At 40.3% G+C, this 19231-nt stretch overlaps 1 protein-coding gene and 1 long non-coding RNA gene across 13 annotated transcripts in view; one reads left to right on the forward strand and one right to left on the reverse strand.

The window, feature by feature from the left end:
- The window catches only part of LOC116325218 (BAH and coiled-coil domain-containing protein 1), a 61680-nt gene extending 53013 nt beyond the window's left edge, over positions 1-8667 (forward strand). For 6 of the 12 annotated variants that reach the window (XM_039610714.1, XM_039610708.1, XM_039610710.1 and 3 more), the window contains 6 exons: positions 2489-2597; positions 2683-2799; positions 2897-3058; positions 4598-5838; positions 5984-6220; positions 6372-8666. In XM_039610714.1, the coding sequence (XP_039466648.1) occupies positions 2489-2597; positions 2683-2799; positions 2897-3058; positions 4598-5838; positions 5984-6220; positions 6372-6581 (2076 nt within the window). In that variant the 3' untranslated portion in view covers positions 6582-8666. Of the gene's footprint in view, positions 1-2488; positions 2598-2682; positions 2800-2896; positions 3059-4597; positions 5839-5983; positions 6221-6371 lie in introns of all 12 variants that reach the window. The other 6 variants (XM_039610719.1, XM_039610717.1, XM_039610713.1 and 3 more) reach the window with 3 other exon arrangements.
- Positions 1-19231, reverse strand: part of LOC120439740 — a 64287-nt gene that overhangs the window by 20885 nt on the left and 24171 nt on the right. The window lies entirely within an intron of this gene.

Raw genomic sequence — 19231 nt, forward strand, 5'->3', positions numbered from 1 at the left:
TAAGAGCTAAAATTAACAAAGACACTATATGTGTATGAAAACCTGTTGTGATGCAAACGTTGGGTTACAGAGCTATCATAATATTGCCATTAAATTTATTTAACCGCTTCAATACCTTGGCTGGTTCTTTACCTGCTCTGTATTCACAATAGCTTCATACTGTTTACTATAGCGGGACAGATTTGTTCATGCTGGTCTCTTTGCACTAATAACAACTGGGTCACTCAAAGCAGAGCTGTTGTACCCACATCTCCTCAAACTGTCTTCATTATTGCGAAACAGGGCACAGGACATTATGTTTTCACAAAACGAATATTCCAAAGACGAGGAGAGCTGAAAAGTAGAGCAGAGTTTAACTGGCACGATTGTGGTTTGCAGCTGTTAAGAGGCCACTGTAACTTTGCAGTGACTTCATCCTAAATGCTGTTGTGCTCATAGCTCACTTAAAATCCTTTAAAAATTAAAGGATAAAGTTGTGGGGGGTTTTAAACTTTGTATGCAACCAAAACTTCCTCGTGGTTAAGGATACATGCAGCATGCATACATTTTCACCTCAAGTCTCCTGAAAGAAAATGTGACCTTACATTACAAAAACTAGTGGATGCCCATGCCCAGTATTGTCTGGCCTGTTCATGCACTTGGCTAGAAAATTTAAAATGACATAATGCTTTTTATAAAGGTGTTCTAGGTGAATGGATGCAAAAAGGGGGTAATTTTAACTCATTGCTACATGGTTGCTAGGCAACATGATGACATTATTGTATATAATGCATAATTCGTCTATTGCGGATATAAATGAGATGAGAAATTAAAACGATAAGATGCTTTCAAAAGGTCTTATAGGTCATTTTCACTTGCTACTAGCTGGTTGCTAGGCAACATGATGTCATCATAATATCTAGTATAAAGAAGAGTCTTCAGGGGCATAAGATGTGCTTGTGTGCCAAGTTTGGCTGGTGTAACTCTGATTGTGTAGAAGGAGTTGGAGGACAAAGAAACGAACGCGCACGCAGACAGAGATTGTGTGTGTTATATTTTGTGTATTTCATGAATTTTTTCAGAAAAACTTTTTCATATTTAGTTATTAGTTAAGTTTTTTTTAACGATAAAGCACTTTTAAATGTACTATATAAATAAAATGTACTTACTAACTATAGTAAGATGATTTTATATATTTATTTACATTATTTATTCATTTATTTGTTTATTTTTTAAAGTTCAAACTTCACACCAAAATCACTGATTTGATATTTAGATTGTTTAGGGTGAGTGGTGTAGGTGACCAGTTTTTTTTATACATATATATGTATCCGCTTTCTCCTTAATATAATGGAACTACAACATAAATTGCCTTGTGGCTCTTAATAAACAAAACTAAATACATAAATACATTCATTATAAAATGAAAAAAAGACAGTAGCTATGTCTTTTTCTAGAAATCATGACCTAAATACTTACAAGGGAAATGCTCACAAACAGGTCTCTGATTTTTTTTATGTCCATGCCAAACAAACAAGGTGTCCAGCTAACCCACACTGCTGTTCCTTTCACTCAGAATTACATATCACATGTTCATATGGACTCAAAGACAATAATAAAAATAAATCTTACTTTTTAAGTATTCTTTGCCTAGTGTAACGTCCTTGCATTTTTATTCAGGTATAAATGCAGACATAGTCATACAAGAACACAATGTTGTTTCAATTATCCTCAAGATGATCTTGCATGCCCATTAGTACACGTTAGCCTACTCTCTACCTTAACACTTACCTCCTCTCATCAATGTCAACTTGTTAATGTGATCAGTTTAGCTTTTTCTTTTCCTTTTTTAACTTTCTTTTCTATGTCTTTCCCGCTCATAGTGTCATTTTCTAACTTTCCTGGCAGTTTTATACCAAGTAGTTCTGGCAACACTGCTCTTATCTAAACACTCATCACATAGCAGCTGGTTCTAATTATGCCATACTTCCACTTTGGTGTCTTTAGATTAGTCCAAAAGCCATTCATTTGACTCTGACAGCAATACCCTGATACCCCCCCCAAAACCCCTGACACGCATACACACACAAACACACACATGCACGTTCACATCCACACCTCATCAGTCAAAGGGTCCCTTGCCATAGCAACAGTAAATGAAAGCAACCTGAAAGAGCCCCCAGTGAGTGGCGGATGCTGGGGCTGCCTGCATTGTTGAAGGGAGGATCTGGCAACCTGCAATCACAAGCCCTCTATTCAGGCCCTCTTTAGTATTACTCAGCAAGTCAGGATTTACTGCATCATGGCTTCCGTTCTTTTCAGCCCTGACTGGCACATTGGCATGAGATAAGTGCCGCTTGGAAACGTGGCACAGTGGCTGCCCAAGCACAATGCTCCATTGCTCTCACACTGTTTGTATGTGTGTGTCAGTGTGTGTATGCAAGCATGTCTGTGTGTGCATTGTGTGGAACCTGTAATGAATCTTAATTATGTTTTGGTCTGACTCCAGGTCCTGGATATACGTCCAGAGTCGGAGGCTATGCTGGCTGAAGGGACCAGAGTGTGCGCTTATTGGAGTGAGCGCTCCCGCTGCTTATACCCAGGTTATGTTCGCCGAGGTGAGGCATCAGTTACAAAGAAAACTGAATATGCATATCGTCCGTTTTTATCACGGCTGATAGGGTGAATTTTTACCACTTGCAGGTGGTTCATCTGATGAGGGGAAGCAAGGCGGAGTGATGGTAGAGTTTGATGATGGGGATCGAGGGAAGATTTCACTCCCCAACATCCGCCTCCTGCCTCCAGGATACCAAATTCACTGTGGGTGCCTCCTCTTGGAGTAACATGGAATTAAACCCTTTTTGTTGGGGTGTGCGGCATACTGTGTTAACTAAATGCTGATAATGTTCTACTTTAGGTGGAGAGCCATCTCCTTCCTTATTGGTTCCCAGTGGTTCAGCAGCCAAGAGAACTTCCAGTCTGGAGCAGGCACCTATCAGTGAGAGGCCTTCAGACAGACTGAGCACTATCAACACTGTAAACACCACCCAAAGTCTGACCATTATTAAAAGAAGACCAGGTGAGAGTTAACCCCTGAAACCATGTTAACCTCCAGTGTTACATGAGCTGTTATGAGTTTTAGCGGTTTTATAAATGATTTAGATCATTTTATTACAGATTGAAAGAGTTTTATAATCCTCTAAAAAAAAGGTACAACAAACAAAATGATAATTAACAGTTCTATATAATATCATCATTTTAGATGATCATCATTATGGAAAAGCTAAAAGCAAATTTTAGATAACCTATAGTATTAGCTATACTAAAATAAAGACGATACAAAATTTTCATTTTGATATTTAAACTTCCTGATTCATATGCACAAAGAAAACAAAAAAAAGAACAAATTTTGTTTATGTATCTGTTTTTTCTATGAATTTTTAACTTGACGATGTGAGAAAGAATTACTGTAGTATTAGTAACACTGCAAATAGATACATACTCATGAGGGCCATGTTTGTAAATGATGAAACCTCTGACTAAAACTGAAGTTGACCAGAAAGTCAACTGATCACATTTCACACAGCTTTGCCACCGCAGGCTAAAGATCGAAAAGTTGCCAGCAACACCAAGTTTCAGCCGCTGACCGGCCAGGTCGCACCCCTAGGAGTGTGTGGCCCGTGCTGAGGTTTTTCCATCATAGCCAAAAGGTTTGCTGGACGAGGATTTGGGCAAAACAGTGCACCGTTTATTTGCAGTTTATTCATCAGAAACTGTTCAATAAACAACATTTTTTTCCGACATAGTTTTGGTAGATATTTGCAGACAGTGAAGTTAACATAACAAATATTGGATGTTGGAAGTTCTTCATTGCGTCATTGCTTGGCTATATTTCTGCACAGCTGGAAATCTTAGTCTGCGTCTTCGCTCTGCTTTTGTCGTGTTCCATTGCACACATATATTTATCCACCAGTCTCCTCTAGCTAGTTCTGGGTCATGATGGCAGCCTGCATATCAAAATGTGTGTAAACAATATGTGCTGCTAGGCAACCAGGCATGCCTCGATTCTATGGAGGTCAAAATGACCTCTTTGCCGGTTCTAGGTATAATTTTTTTTTCTTTTTTGTCTCTCATCACACCCCAGAATTCACTATGTGATAATTAAATCTATTTTAGGAAAAGTCATGAAATAAGAGATAATGGGGTTTTATTTTAAGAGAGTTTTAAAATGCCAAAGGAGTCAAAATGAACCCTTTGGCAGTTCTAATGTTAAAGATGAAGACATGTCTTATCTCATAACAAAACACTGTTGATTTTAACAAGAAATTTAGGAGTTCTTGACAATAATTCAATAAATAGACTGCAATGCAATCTAATACAACAGCCTTGACAAAAATACTTTGTGAAGTGTGTATTTTTCAGCTTTGGTTCGCTGTTAGAACAGCTTATTGTTGTGTTTATATTTAGTTATTTTCAGTATCATTCTAGACATATTTTATTGAAAGGTGTTTCTACTGTATGAAAGGTATATCTAATATATACTATGTACAAATACACACCCGTGTTTGCTCATTTGTGATTTATTGCTAAAGCATATTATATGTTTCTTTCATTCTAGGGAGACCAAAGGGTTCTGGGAAAAAACAAAAGCAGCAGCAAATTGAGAATGCCAATAAAAATCCTTCACCTTTCCTGGGCTGGAGTTCATTGACCAACACCAGAAAGAGGACATCTGATAATCTCTTTCAGTTCAACGGTGCACCCAAGAGGACCTTGAAAGGAAAGGAGGATGACCTGTTCTCTATGACTCATTCCCAGTCACAGGCTTCCATCCCAACCAAAGGCCTTTTCAGCAGCAGCTCATTTGAGGTGGATTCCTTTAGAAGCATTGCAAATGGTTACTCTTCCTTCTGTACCCAGTCTGCAGGACCAGGTTCGGCTTTATCTTTGGGTTCCAGAAGTGGGCTGTATGGTGAAAAGCGCAAACAAGATGAACTGGTTATGCCAAGGAGCAAAAGGTCTGGACAAGAGTTCCTCATCAAGTTGGATCATGAAGGAGTGACATCCCCCAAGACAAAGAACAGCAAGGCTCTGCTGCTGCGAGGGGCATCTTCCAGTGTAAGTGGCTTACCCAGGACAGAAGCATACTCTCATCCAGTCCTGCTGGTTAAGGATAACAAGAAGGGAGCCTCCAGAGTAGAACTTCTTCTAAAAGGGACCACACCTCAAAGAAAGCCCTCTCCTTCTATGCGTCTCGGGGAATATGGTGACTTGGGCTTCAGCTCTCACAGAGACTGTCACAGCTCCTACTCTGATCTGGATGATGAAGAGGAAGAAGAAGAGGAAGAGAGGAGGGCTGCACTGGCTGCAGCCTCAGGAGGACTAAGGACTGCTGGTCGCTTCCTTTCTCGTCTCTCGGTCTCCTCCTCTTCTTCAGGTTCTTCAAGCTCCTCCTCTTCAGGCTCTCTTTCAAGTTCCAGCCTCTGTTCCTCTGAAAATGATTCCTCGTACAGCTCAGAGGATGAAGATAGTTCAACACTGATGCTGCAGAGTTGTCTTTCTTCCCATCGGGGGCTCCTACAACCATCAGAACCCTCTACATCTTCAAGGCCTCGCCAGCATGCCTTTGTGGCCAAAGCTATGGCTGTTTCCAGTGCCAAAGGTGCCACACCTAACCAGGTCTCCCACAGCAAGTCCTTGAAGAGGAAAGAATGTGCAGGCTCCATGTCTAAACCAACTAAGGATTTTGTCAAGAAACCTAGGATGCTTCCAGATGAGGCTACATTTATTCCAAGGCCCAAGATGTCCGCATTCCTTTCAGGAAGACAAATGTGGAGGTGGTCAGGAAGCCCTACACAGGTGAGAATAGGCTATCAATCGGTTTAGGTTTTCTCTTGCAATATTAGCTCAAATAGTTTACAATACTTGCCCCTTGAGGTCAACAAACATCAGTAATAATCGTCATTATCAAAGAGGATTGGTCAAAGTGTCTGGTTTTTCACAGAGGCGAGGACTTAAGGGCAAGGCCAAGAAGCTATTCTATAAGGCCATTGTGCGAGGCAGAGAAACGGTGAAAGTGGGAGATTGCGCTGTGTTCCTCTCAGCTGGACGCCCTAACCTCCCATATGTGGGTCAAATTGAGAACTTCTGGGAATCATGGACTTCTAGAATGGTAGTTAAAGTCAAATGGTTCTACCACCCTGAAGAGACAAAGTTAGGGAAAAGGCATCGAGATGGCAAGGTAAGCTGTGTTGATATATGGGATACAGTGCAGACAAATATGCAAAAAATGAAGAAGCAGGCAAATACATTTCATAATACTGTTTTCGTAGCTATATTTGTAACTTTTTGCTTTATGAACAGCCTGTAACTAATCCCTTATTTCTGTCCAGCATGCCCTTTATCAGTCGTGTCACGAGGATGAGAATGATGTCCAGACAATCTCTCACAAGTGCCAGGTGGTGAGCAGAGAGGAGTATGAGTGTCTGACTCGCAATCAGAAGCCGAACAGTACCTCTCCAGATCTGTACTACCTGGCTGGGACGTACGATCCGACCACTGGTCAGTTGGTCACTGCTGAAGGTGTTTCCATCATGTGCTGATCCACTAAGGGGACACACTACTGAAGAACTTCTTCGGAGGAAGAATATAACGTCATGATTTCTCCTTTTCAACCATTCATTCTGGCAGAATGGCTAATGTTATTTGGGTTTGCCTCCAGGACCCACAGACAAGATGTCAGCACCAAAGCTGGACTGACTGACATTACACACTGGAGTCTGTCGGTGTCTAACATTTGTGAGGCCGTGAGCATAGCTGGTTGATCCAGTCATTAAGAATAGCAGAAAGTCTGTGTCTTTCTGAGCATAGCAAAATTCAGTAAGTGACATTTCAACCATCTAACTAATCTCTTTTAAAAAGATCCTTTGACAGCTTCACAACTCCTTTTTAAAAACTCATGCTTCCAGCTCCTATCAAAAGGAGAGCTGAAATTGTAGTTGACTGTAAAAATAACATTAGGCTCAAGAGTCAATGTGGACCAATTCTTTAAAAGGTAGCCTTACCTGAGGGAATGGAAACAAAAGTGAGGCATGGGGCTCGACCCAAGCCTCTTCATTCCAGGGAAGTTGAAAACATGTAAAGGGTGTAAAGTTGATGTCTGTAAATATTTTTAAATGTTCCTAATGAAGCCATACACTTCAGTACCTCTCACCTGTCTTAACTGTTCAGGTGTATATTGTATAGTTCAATTATTGTATTGTTGTCTGTTGTCTATATGTACATAAAAGCTATTTTATATAGGAGTTTATTATGTATATATGAAATGTATCTTTCCATGTTTGCAATTGATTTATTTTTATATGGGTGTAGAATACATTACATTGTGTGTGCTTTTTCTTTTTTCGTTTGCTTCGGGAAGTTAAGGTTGAAGATGTTAGTGTTGCACTGCATATGCCCTGCTGAGAGAGACTGAGACAGAGCACAGACAAAGACAGAAGGATTTAGTCTACAACAGGACAAGACTCCCTTTCTAAGAGAAAGGTGTCATTCTGTTTAAAAAGAAAAAGAAAAAAAACCCCACATAGGTCAAGTGGCTTTTTGCGTAATTGTCTGTTCCTTCACATTTTCGTTTGGCTATTTTTTATTTATTTACCTCTCTGATGGTCATCATCACAAAGGCAGATCAGACTAAACCGCAGCCACAGGTCAAAAGTGATTTAAGATGTGATACGAGCGTACCGTTACGGCACAACGTTTGTGTGTGATGAGTGTCCCGACAATATAATCGTGTCCACACAAATCAATGTTACACAAAACTGGATCTTTTAATGAAAATGTGTTAAATGTGCAATGCACTCATCAGTGCATAGTTTAGCATAATATGGCCTACAAAATACCAAAGTGTCTTTAATATCTTAATTTCCTTTATTTAAAAAACAAGCACCTGTACTGAACACAGAAATCACTGGTAACTTATAAAATAATTGTCCTCCACTATGTGCAAATTTACTGGCTTTGCATTGTGACAATGGTTTCTTGCACACGTACCTGCAGTTTTGGTTAGTACATAAATATGTACCAAAATGCCACCTGGAGGTGTGACTGTGAAGGTCAAGGTACTGATAAGGAAAGAAGATGAGTACTGACAATTTGTTGAAATGAGTCCATTTTTAGTTTCATTAGCCGTCTGTGTCTATTTTGTACAGTACACATACATCCTTGATGCTAACTGTGAAGGACAATCAGATTCACAAAGCAATGGACATAGAGCAGGTTTACTCGATCTGGAAATTACTTATGTTATTTAATTTGTGCCAAGTACATTTTCTCTATTTTTGTCTTATTTGATATGCAATCCTGAGTATTTTTTTGCTCACAAAGTTTTATTTTGTTTGCCAACATTTTATTTATTGTCAATGTTGCTGTTCATGCCAAGAGCGCTTTATGAGAATGTGACATTGTTTTTTTCTTGGTGTGATGTCGCATTTGCATTTCTTAAATAAAACTGGTCTTATAGAGGCCATTTAGTGAAAAAAAAAGATTAAAAAATAAAGCAACACTGGATTCTTCTCATCCAAAAACCTCTGTGATTTAATTCTGTTATTTTGACTGTTTCCCACTCATCTTACTGTTCATTTTCTATTACTAAACATTACATCATTATATGGACAAAAGCATTGCCCACACCTCTTAATCTTTAAATTTCCTTTCCACCAGTCAAGTCTGTCCCGTATTCAGCAAGTGAAAATAAAATAAACAATAAAAGGTGAATCAAATGGACCATTACGGCAAGGCTGGGATGGTCCATTTGGTAAAGTAAATCCGTTGGGCATCTTCTTCGCCTTTAGACAATAATTCTGATGGCAAAAGAACCAAACGGGACAGGTTAAAAAAAAAAAAAAAAAAAACTTTAAATTTCACTGTTTTCAATCAAGCAAAAATAAAAGTCAAGCAACTGGCCACACAGTCTGCTTTTATCTGTAATAGGATGCCACTGTTGTAACAAGTCAGTTTGTGAAATTTCTTGCCCCTAGATATTTCCAAATCTCTGATTACATTAACATCAGCACGAAAACTGTGCTCCCAGAACTTCAGGGCATGAGCTCCCATGGCTGAGCGGCTCCTGTAGGTGTAATGTGTCCGTGGCCCAGTACTTTTGTCCGTATAGAGTATGTTTAACCCTGTTCTTTTGTTAATATATATTAGTTTTGAGTTAATTTTGCGAAGCAAAAATAAACACATTTATTTATTTTATTTAAACAGAAATATAAAACTGCACTCTCCATGCGTGCACACTATAAATCTGGCAGAGTCATTAACAAATGTATTAAACCACCAGTCATAAAAACAAGAAAGGATAAAAAAATCTGTCAAAAAACTGGTTAAAAAACAAATTTATTTAGTTATTTATTAGGCATTTTATTAGGCAAATAATAACCAAATTCATGTTTTTATACCCAATTTTGAGCCAGCACACTGGACTTCTCTGACAAGTCAGAAATTCATTAATCAAGGATAACACTCAGTCACTAAAACGACCTTTTTCTGTTCAGGAATGCAAGTACATTAACTGTGATTTGGCAGCTTTATTAAAAAAAAATGTTTTAAAAATAACATGCTTTTTTTGTAAAACATTACATTTGAAAATTCACAGAAAACAGCAATTACATTTTATGATTAAAATTATCATTTTGATTAAAGAGATAGTGAATTAACAGTGATTACAGAAACATAAAAATGTCTCTGGTAATTACCAATACTGTTAATTTAGGGCAGCTGTCACACAAACCTTACACTGGGTGGTATCAAGCACTGAATATCAGCAAGACAGAGTGATATAATTCTACTTCACACTGTTACTAAGACAAAAATGGTTAGGGTCTTCTGAGTGTGTCAAATGGACACAAAATTGAAGTCAGAAAAAGAAATAATAAAAAATAAGGCTGTTAATGCAAATGGAGTAACTAGTTCAGGCAAAGCACTGCACACTCTGTATCGTTTGAACTTCACAGTCACCAAAACAGAGATTCGTGAAGTCAGCACGCAATCGTCACGGCAAGCTCGTGCTTGCTGCACATTACACTGTTTACTTTTTACTCAACTCACATGACTTATTTCTACTTATCTACCTTCTAACTACAAATTCCCCAGCCTCCACCACTTCTAGATGTTGGAGGGACCTCTTGTCATGTTGCACATTATGTATATCACATGCACCATTTACATGTCTGTGCTTGGCTCTTTTCTTTATACCCCTTAGGGAGCTTTAACATGCTCCCCTTAGAATACTGAGGCTACTTGGATTCATTTGCAAAGCACCATCAAGCACAAAGCCCCCTTTTCTGCCAAATTCTTTTATTTGTTCCAATAAATCCTTTGATGTAAGTGTCTCTGGCTGAACTAAGTTTATGTGAGCTTTGTGTTCCTTAGTAAATAGAGACAGATCTGTCACAGCATCAAATAAAGCCTAGTGGGTTTAGCTGCCAAGCTCTGTAAATATGATGTTGACTGATTCAGAGATAGATGTGAATTTGAATTTCTGTGATTCAAGATAGAGTATATTTGTCTATTTTCTTTTAAAAATGAAATGGTTCTTTGGCGGTGTTTGTTTGGTGGGGGTGGCAGACAGACATACGATCACCCCGAAAGGTGAATAAAACTAGAATTTTCTCCACTCTCCTCCCAAAAGATCCATAAAGCCTAGAGTGCTAATCACATGAAAATGTCTATATGTGTAAATTCTGTACAAGCCCTGTGATGTTTCTATATAATTCAGTAATATAGATTCTCAACACAAGACAAATAACAGAAATGTACAATTCATATTCATATTTGCCTGTTTTCAATCAAAATAAACAGATTTCTCCAAACATTTTTCATATAGGACATGTCAAATAAAGGATATAAGTAAAGTAGAGTGCTCTCTAGTGGAACACAAAGCACATTGCATATAAAATAAGTTTAAAACACCTTTTTTTTCCACAAGATTTGATCTCAAAACACCGTCTAGTATCATGAATTTTAAATAGAGCATGAAACGCCTGCAGCAATATAGACCCATGCTCATCCAATGCCTGAAGCAGCAGGTACATTCCTCTGTCCACCCACACGATCCGTAACCTACAGCATCTGTCCATTTGCGTATATGCTTATCGGCGTTGACAAAGCCAATTTCTGTAACCTGAAACAGGGAAACAACCACTGACGAGGCCTGAAGGAGACACAATATGGGTCAGTGACCTTTCTCTGCAGGCCCAGGGGTCTTTTTGTCCTGCATGGAGCCTGGGCACCGCAGCCCCGCCTCCTAATGCCCGGGCAGGGACTAATGGGTACATCAGTCATCTCCAACAGCGTCCCAGTGAACACAAACAGTTCTATTTACCACCACAACCTTTTGTGTTGACTATGGCCACTGCCCCATGTCCAAGCCGTTGCCTTTCCTGCGTCAGCAGGACTCAACTCAAGCAGTGGGTTAAGAATCACCAGGAAACAATAAAGAAAAAAAAAAATCTATATAATACTTATAATCATCCATACATAATCAGAATAAACCATCATCAACCATAGGAAAGAAACGCGAGTGTTAAGGTCATTATTATGTTTTGAGATAGTTTTGCTTCATTACTTCTCAGTACACATAAGACTCATTAGAAATCTAATAGGATAATTTTGGGTTTAATTAAAATACTTTTGACAAATTATACTCTCTGAATTAAGCCAACTAAACAACTTGTTTCTATGAGGAAGATAAATATCACTAAAACACTTTGGTACATCAGACCGCATTCCTCAAAGACTGCCTCAACTCTTCAGCTGCACCCCAACCCCAGTGTGAGATCTTACTCAGACTGGTCTGCCTGCCTTACATTTCAGTGCCTGTCTGGTTCAGCTTGGTGAGCATCCAGACCATGTTGCTCAGTGTCAACAGGGGGAATGCTTTCCTACACAAATATCTACACCTCATAAATGTCTCGCCTTCTGCTTGACCCTGTCTGGCCTCTGACTGTGACGAGGTTGAACAGGGGACAGACAGCCTGGTTTTGTGTGCGCGTATGCGAGAGAAGGGTTGAGGTGAGGTCTCGGGCCTTAACGAGGTGCCGGGAGAAGAGAGCAGGGCAAACAGATCACTCGGGCTCTCACTGCTTATTTTTAAACGACACCCTGATCATTCTTCTAGAGCAAATCGGTTACGGAGCAGCTACAGCCATCGCGGAAAAACCTCGACCATATTGTACTGGGGAATTACCATAAATCACATTCGTCAATGGTGAGAAGCAAAAGTCCAGCCACAGCATGAGAAATAAAAAACATCTTTGATATCAAATGACTCATGGATATGAGGGAAAAAAACATGTTGCAGGGTGCTGGATATATAAAAATGTAAATGCTCAATAAAACGAGTGTTTTGGTGTCTAATCGTAAAGAAACTGTTAATATGTTAACAGATAAAGTTTAAATATGGGGATCTGAATGCTTTTAGCAAATACCCATAGTTCTTCAAAGGGATATGCTGGAATAAAGGCATTAGCATATACAGACGAGTGACAAACTAAAGAAAAGGACAGTAAAAAGTGTCCAACTAAGTCACTAAGTGCTATCACAACACCTTCAGAGCACCTTAGCATTGATTATAAAAGTCTTTTATAAAAGTCTACAGGAGGGAAGAACCCCATTTCGTCTAAAGCTTTTCGCTCAGTTGTTGTTCAGTGATTGCATGTGAAGGCCAAAGAACGTGATTCACATTTCCCAATCCATCAAACTACTCAGTGACCTCTCTCTCCCTACACGTGGGGAATTTGTCATCCTTGAAAAGACCCCCTCCCACGAGCATAGAAATATTTCATCATGGGATAAAGGTGATCACAAAGAACACCTTTGTATTGATTTCCTTTCATCTAAAAAAGGGGCAAATGGACTCAATCCAGGTCATGCAACCATGCAAAATGCAAGTAGATATCCTGGAGGAGATCCAGTGGCTCCTCCTGGAAGGGTCAAGAGTTCAGAGTTTTCCTTTATTTTGTCACCTGTCTGTATGCCAACATGCAGTAAACTCACTAACTGTGCTGTGTATTGCCTCCTGTGGCTCCGTTCCAGCCTCGCCACCCCTAATCCATTTCTCTGTTGCTCATTATTAGTGGCTTGTAAAGATTCTGTATCAGCTAGGCTAAAAGAGCTTTTCACAGTATTACATGGGATTACTGTTGCTCCTCACCAAATATGTTGTGTACAAACTCTGCTGTAATATTACCAACATGTTTACATGGTAGAGACAAAATAACTGCGTGACTCATTCCCAGGGTCTCCCCCTCTTTTCGTTTCTGATTTGTGTTTTATCTCACATTCATCTCTCTCTTCCTTTTCTTCTGCAGCATACATTTGTGTGTTCATAACTAAGTGAACGATGGTAATGAAAAGAGAACAAAGCTCAGGAAAGGGGGATTCGTATAAGTATATGATGGCTGTCTCACGGGGTTAAGAAAAAAAGCAAATGCTTAACTACATGGTACGAAACACCATCATGTGTTTCAAACTGCTCAATCATAGTGCAGTTACCCAGCGTGGCAGCAATTGTTGCGGTTTTTAAATGTGTGTCTGAATATAAAATACCAAATCTTTTTCTGACTCCGTTTTTTTGCACATGACCGAGCTATGGAAAAAAGGAAGAACAAAAATATGTCAGTAATTCTGCTTTCGGCCGAGCTCCCCTGCATAGTCACAGGAACTACAGCAGCGGTCACTTGTCACCCCTAAGTCAACCTCCACACCAGAATCAGCTCTCGCACATATACAGATTGCCTTAGAGTGTCCCTTTTGTCACATTATGAAACAATACTGTGCCAAGAGCCGCAGTTGTTCTCTCACTGTCCGCAGTGCTCTGCTGACCTAACAATAGCAGGAAAAATTACAGCCTGTCATGAAAAAAGGGGCCAGGCGCCTTCTTGTGCTATCCTACTTGCAAATGCAGGACAGCTGGAAAAGCTCTATATCCCATAAATAACAAAGGAAGGCCTTTGACCACCTTAAGAGGGAAATGAGATATACATTTAATGAGCTGCATATTCAGCCCACAGGTTGTTAGTGTTTAGATTTCTGATTTGGGAGGATGGGTGTGGACTGCTCTTTAATCATCCAATCACAGACCAGCAACTCAATGCATTTAGGTATGCAGACATGATCAAGACGACCTGCTGAAGTTCAAACCGACCCTCAGAACGGGGATGAAAGGTGATTTAAATGACTTTGAAGATGACATGGTTGTTGGTGCCAGATGGGGCGGCCCGAGTATTTCCGAAACTGCTGATCTGCTGGGATTTTCCCACGCAACCCTCTTTTGGATTTACAAAGAATGGTCCTAAAATGAGAAAATATCCAGTGAGCGGCAGTCGTCTGGGTAAAAATGCCAGAAGTTTGGAGTGAATGAACAAATTACTTTGAGATGTTAGGAAGGCAACAGTAAGTCAAATAAACACTTGTTACAACCAAGGTATGCAGAAGAGCATCTCTGAACACAGATACATCAAACCGTGAAGCAGATGGGCTACAACAGCAGAAGACCACACCAGATGCCTACCAGAGTATTGTTGCTGCCCGTATCCATTCTTTTTGACAGCTGCTTCCAGCAGGATAGTGTGCCATATTGCAAAGCTCAAATGATCTAAAATTGATTTCTTGAACATGAGACAATTAGTTCACTGTACTCAAATGCCCTTCACAGTCATCAGAGCTCAATCGAATAGAGCACCTTTGGGATGCGGTGGAACAGGAGATTCATATCACAGACGTGCAGCCGACAAATCTGCGGCAACTGTGTGATGCTATCATGTCAATATGAACCAGGAATGTTTCCAGCACGTCGCTGAATCTGTGCCATGAAGAAATGAAGCAGTTTTAAGGCAAATGGTCATGGTGTACCTAAATAAGTGGTTGGTGAGTGTATGAGTCTTGCCTTAAACTCTTATAATTAATCCTTTCCATCAAAATGAAAACATACAGGTCAGAAATGGTATGGGACCTGAGGCCAGAATAGAGCATTATGGTTTACTTCTTTCACAATACACGCCTCCTCTCTTTCCACACCTTCTTGTGTAGTGGTGTTTGTGCATTCCTGTGATGACAACCCCTCCATCTAGTTCTCTTGGGTGTTTACCCTCTTTCACGGTAGCAGAGAAGCAGCTCCCACCATCCCTCCTCTGTTTACTTTGCTCTTCTCCTCTATTTACTCTGTGCTCCAGCGCCCTGGCGCACCACGCTCCAAACAGCTGTTCCATTATGGAGAGAGCAGGCGCTTCAACCGCACAGTGCTGCCACACAGCTCTCTTTGACAGCCCACCCTGGTCGCTACCATGATGACTGCCTGGCTCCGCTGGCACGCCCGCCATTGTTGCCATAAAGCTCAGTCTCCCTCAATGCCAGAGTGGCTTCTGGGCATAGAGTCAGGCGGGGCAACTGTCAGAGATTGTCTTCAAACCGCAAGACAAATTTGCCAAGTTCAGCTCTTGATTAAGTGTCTCCGTATGGATGCAGTTCTGCGGTGGTTCAAACAAGCAGAAATCATATCCAGATGATCTAGAATAAACTGGCACAGGCACCTCCAAAGTGAAACAGGGGTTTTTAATAGCGCGACATTACGATAAGATACCTCCTCTGCATTTTCATAATTTTGGCACATTTTCTTCAGGTAACCTAAATATAGCATATTCATACATGATCCACATCTATAGTGACCATTCACCCATATAGTGGACAATAATCCTTCCCTCTGAACACTTTGCCTGGCTTGCTATCAGGTAAAAAGGAAGACCATTGTCTATCTGACTGCCTTAGGGTCATTATAACAGGAATCTCAAGTGAATTATTTTTACCCTTCGCATGTTCGTTTTCCTGCTGATGTGCACAGCTGGTGCTGAATCAGGAGACAGGAAACCTAGGAGAAAGGCCACCAAGCACCCACAGGCTCCCAGTGGACCACTGCAGTGCCCCGTGGCTACAGCGACAGGAGACACTCCATTCATCACAATACAATAGCATCTGCCCAGGTCCAGGGGAATATGAGCTTGCCTAGTCTATATAGTATATGCCATCACATGTAAGGCAGTGGGTGTGTTGATCTCGCCTTCTCATGTTGCGTTTATGTTTTCCGGGGGTAAAATTTAAAAAAAAGGAGACGAAATAGGAAAGAAGGCAAAACAGAGAGGAAAATCTCCCCTATACTGGGATGCAGGTGGTCACGGCAACTGTTACCCTCCTCCACATTCACCACAGACTTCTCAGGGTGATGATGACACATGGGTGCAGCAGTTTAAGCTGCTGAACACACACTCCCCTTTCTCCCACCTAGTCTAGCTCGATAATAGCCTCTACTACGATGAAAAGGGATATCAGTGTGTATAATAGCACAAGTGGTGAGTGAGCATATTAAAGAGAAAGAGAGCCTTGCATGCATGCCTGTGTGTATGTATAAAAATGCCTGTCATAGCAGGATAGAAAAGAATTCTGCCCAGCTGCCAGGCCTCCAGTGCCGGTTGCCAGAGCCCTTAAACACATCCACGTCCTTCACTGGATGGCTCTGCTCTTCTCTCCTCCTCGTTTATATCTAGCACTTTAAAAATATACAATCTGCTTAGATACTACGCACTCATAAGCTCCATGACTGGCACTTGGACATCTTCTCAACATGAGTTGAAGCCCCTGGGCAACTAAGCCAGGCTTTGATCAGACATTTTGGAGACATCTCTCGTTTTCTTCAAACAAATCCAGCGGGGTTGATGTGCTAAATTCGAAACAAACCCTAAGCACTAAATGTACCTTGCGATGGAGGAAACAGAGACATAACCATATATGGTCTGTTTAATGAAGGGCAAAAACAATCAGTATGCATATGTGTGAGTGAGGAATGAAAATCGGGAAAAAAAAAATGTGTCAAGAGAGGTAAGAACAAAAAAAGGTGAAAAGAAATTCTGTCAGGAAAGAAAAGCGAGAAGAGCACAGCATGCATGGGCCGCACTATGAGATCAGCTGACAAACATCTCTGCAACCTTGGCAGGGGCAAATCAGAATCTATCACCTGAATGGCCTGAGACAGTTGTTATGTATAAAGACCCAATTTTACCTTTATTTTTTTCTTGAATTTTAGCCACGCTGCATGTCAGTGGGAGAGACACAGAAAGTGGGTGAATGAAAGAAGACGACAGTGAAGTCGGGTTAGGGTCCGCGGCTGAACGGTGGGAGTGAAAGTGAAAGAAAGGGAGAAAAAGAAAGATGTGGACAAGAAAGAAAATGAAACCTAAATGGACCAATTCAGCTGGCGGAGCCACACAGAGAATTCACCTGAGGGTAGTCTCATGCCCTGTTTGTGTCTCCATGGAGACAGCCCTCCTGAGTGTGTGCTTCTGTACAGACTGACAGTAGTTCGGTAAGCTACTCTCACTATTGATTTCCACACAATTCCCTCATTAAAATCAGTGACAAAAAAAAAAGCTAGCCTATCTTCAAGTCTTCTGCAAGTGGGGCTGGTTTTAATAACTGCGGAGAACAGCTGTGAGTTTGCTTCAATGTTGAGATTATTTTCTTTATATATTTTGCATTGATCATTAAAAGAAAATTAGTTTTTTTTTTTCTTTGTGTGTGTTTTGTAAGAGCCACTCTATATGGATGTGGGTAGCTCTGATCATATAAACAGTGGTGAAATATAACTACGTACACTCGTGAGGTACTTGCACTTTCAGTCTTTTCTCTACGTCACTTTCTACTTTTGTTCTACACCATCTAACAGGGAAATATTTACTTATTTATATTGATTTGACCTTTTCAGGTCTAAGTGCTTTATTAATTAAAACTTTATGATGAACTCAGCGAATAAGCACCTCTATAAAAGTAGAAGTTTTGGCAGTTGCTGGCTTGGAGCAATCACGTGTGTTAACACGCTGTCAAGAAGGAAAGCCAGAGCAATGATGTAAAAGAAGCAATTCTTACTGCCCATCAGTCTGCGAAGGGTTATGAGGCCATTTCCAAACAGTTTCAAGTCCATTATTCTATAGTAAGGAAGATTATTTGCAAGTGGAAAACATTCAAGACAGCTGCCAATTTTCCCAGGAATGGACGTCCCAGCAAATTCATCCAAATGTCAAACCAAGCATTGCTCAGAGAAACTGCAAAAATCAAACAAGCAAACAAAAAACCATCAGCTTGATTTCAGACTCAGGTTACATCCACACGTACAGCTTTTTCTATGCGTTTGGTCCTTTCGTCCACACGTAAACTGCGTTTTGAGTACTGAGATTTTTAAAAACTCCTGCCAGGGTGGAGATGTTCAAAAACATCAAAGGTGTGTGCCTTTTTTGACGTCACGCTGTGCATTTTGTTTACATGAGATGAATTTCTACAATGGCAAATATAGACAAAATACTGTTGCTGTTAATCTTGATATCTGCAGTTTTTACATACTTACATATATACACACGCAGTTACTTTCCCTCCATTTAGAAAGACTGCTAAATGGAGGGATCTTTGTTTACTCTTTCCCTCCCAGGCTTCTAGACTTCTGATTGGCCAACATTTCTACATGGTTAGGATTATATCGCCACCTGTTACTTTGGCATGTTCTTGACAGCGCTTGACTTCATTTTTGCGTCTACATGTGGACGGGATTTTTTTTTTTTTTAAATAAAAATGGAAAATCTCCATTTACAAAAATACCCATGTACCTGTGGACGTAACCTCAATTAGACCTAAGTTAGCACGTTAAGTGCTACATGATGTAGAACAAAGACCGAACAGGAGATGATTGGCAACAGTGCACAGTACCATGTTTGGCGAAAACCAAACACAGCATAAACGCCTGAGACCAACAGTTAAGCGTAATGCTGCGGACGGGTGATTATAACATTTAAGTAGTCATTAAGTCATAAAAATGTGGATGATTTTATTGGTGTGAAACACAGATTTTTCTTTTTTGTGTAATAAACCGCTCACTGGTAGAATTCAAATACTTAACCCTTTATTGACCGGCCCTTCAAATTTACCTGTAAAAATGGTCAATAAAGGGTAGAAGGAAGCAGAAGGAGGCGGTAATGCACCGACAAGCTGTTTGCCAACTACTAATAAACAACCAAAATAGAAGAAGTGCCACTAGCTACCAGAGGTCAGAGCATCTGAGTAAACTGTACCAACTAAAGCTAGAATGTGTCATATCTGTCATACCTAGGCAGTCATTTGAGAGCATTCTTTGAAGATCAGCCTCTGCGTTGAACCA

The sequence above is a fragment of the Oreochromis aureus genome, linkage group 4, assembly GCF_013358895.1.
Source record: "Oreochromis aureus strain Israel breed Guangdong linkage group 4, ZZ_aureus, whole genome shotgun sequence".
Taxonomy (NCBI): domain Eukaryota; kingdom Metazoa; phylum Chordata; class Actinopteri; order Cichliformes; family Cichlidae; genus Oreochromis; species Oreochromis aureus.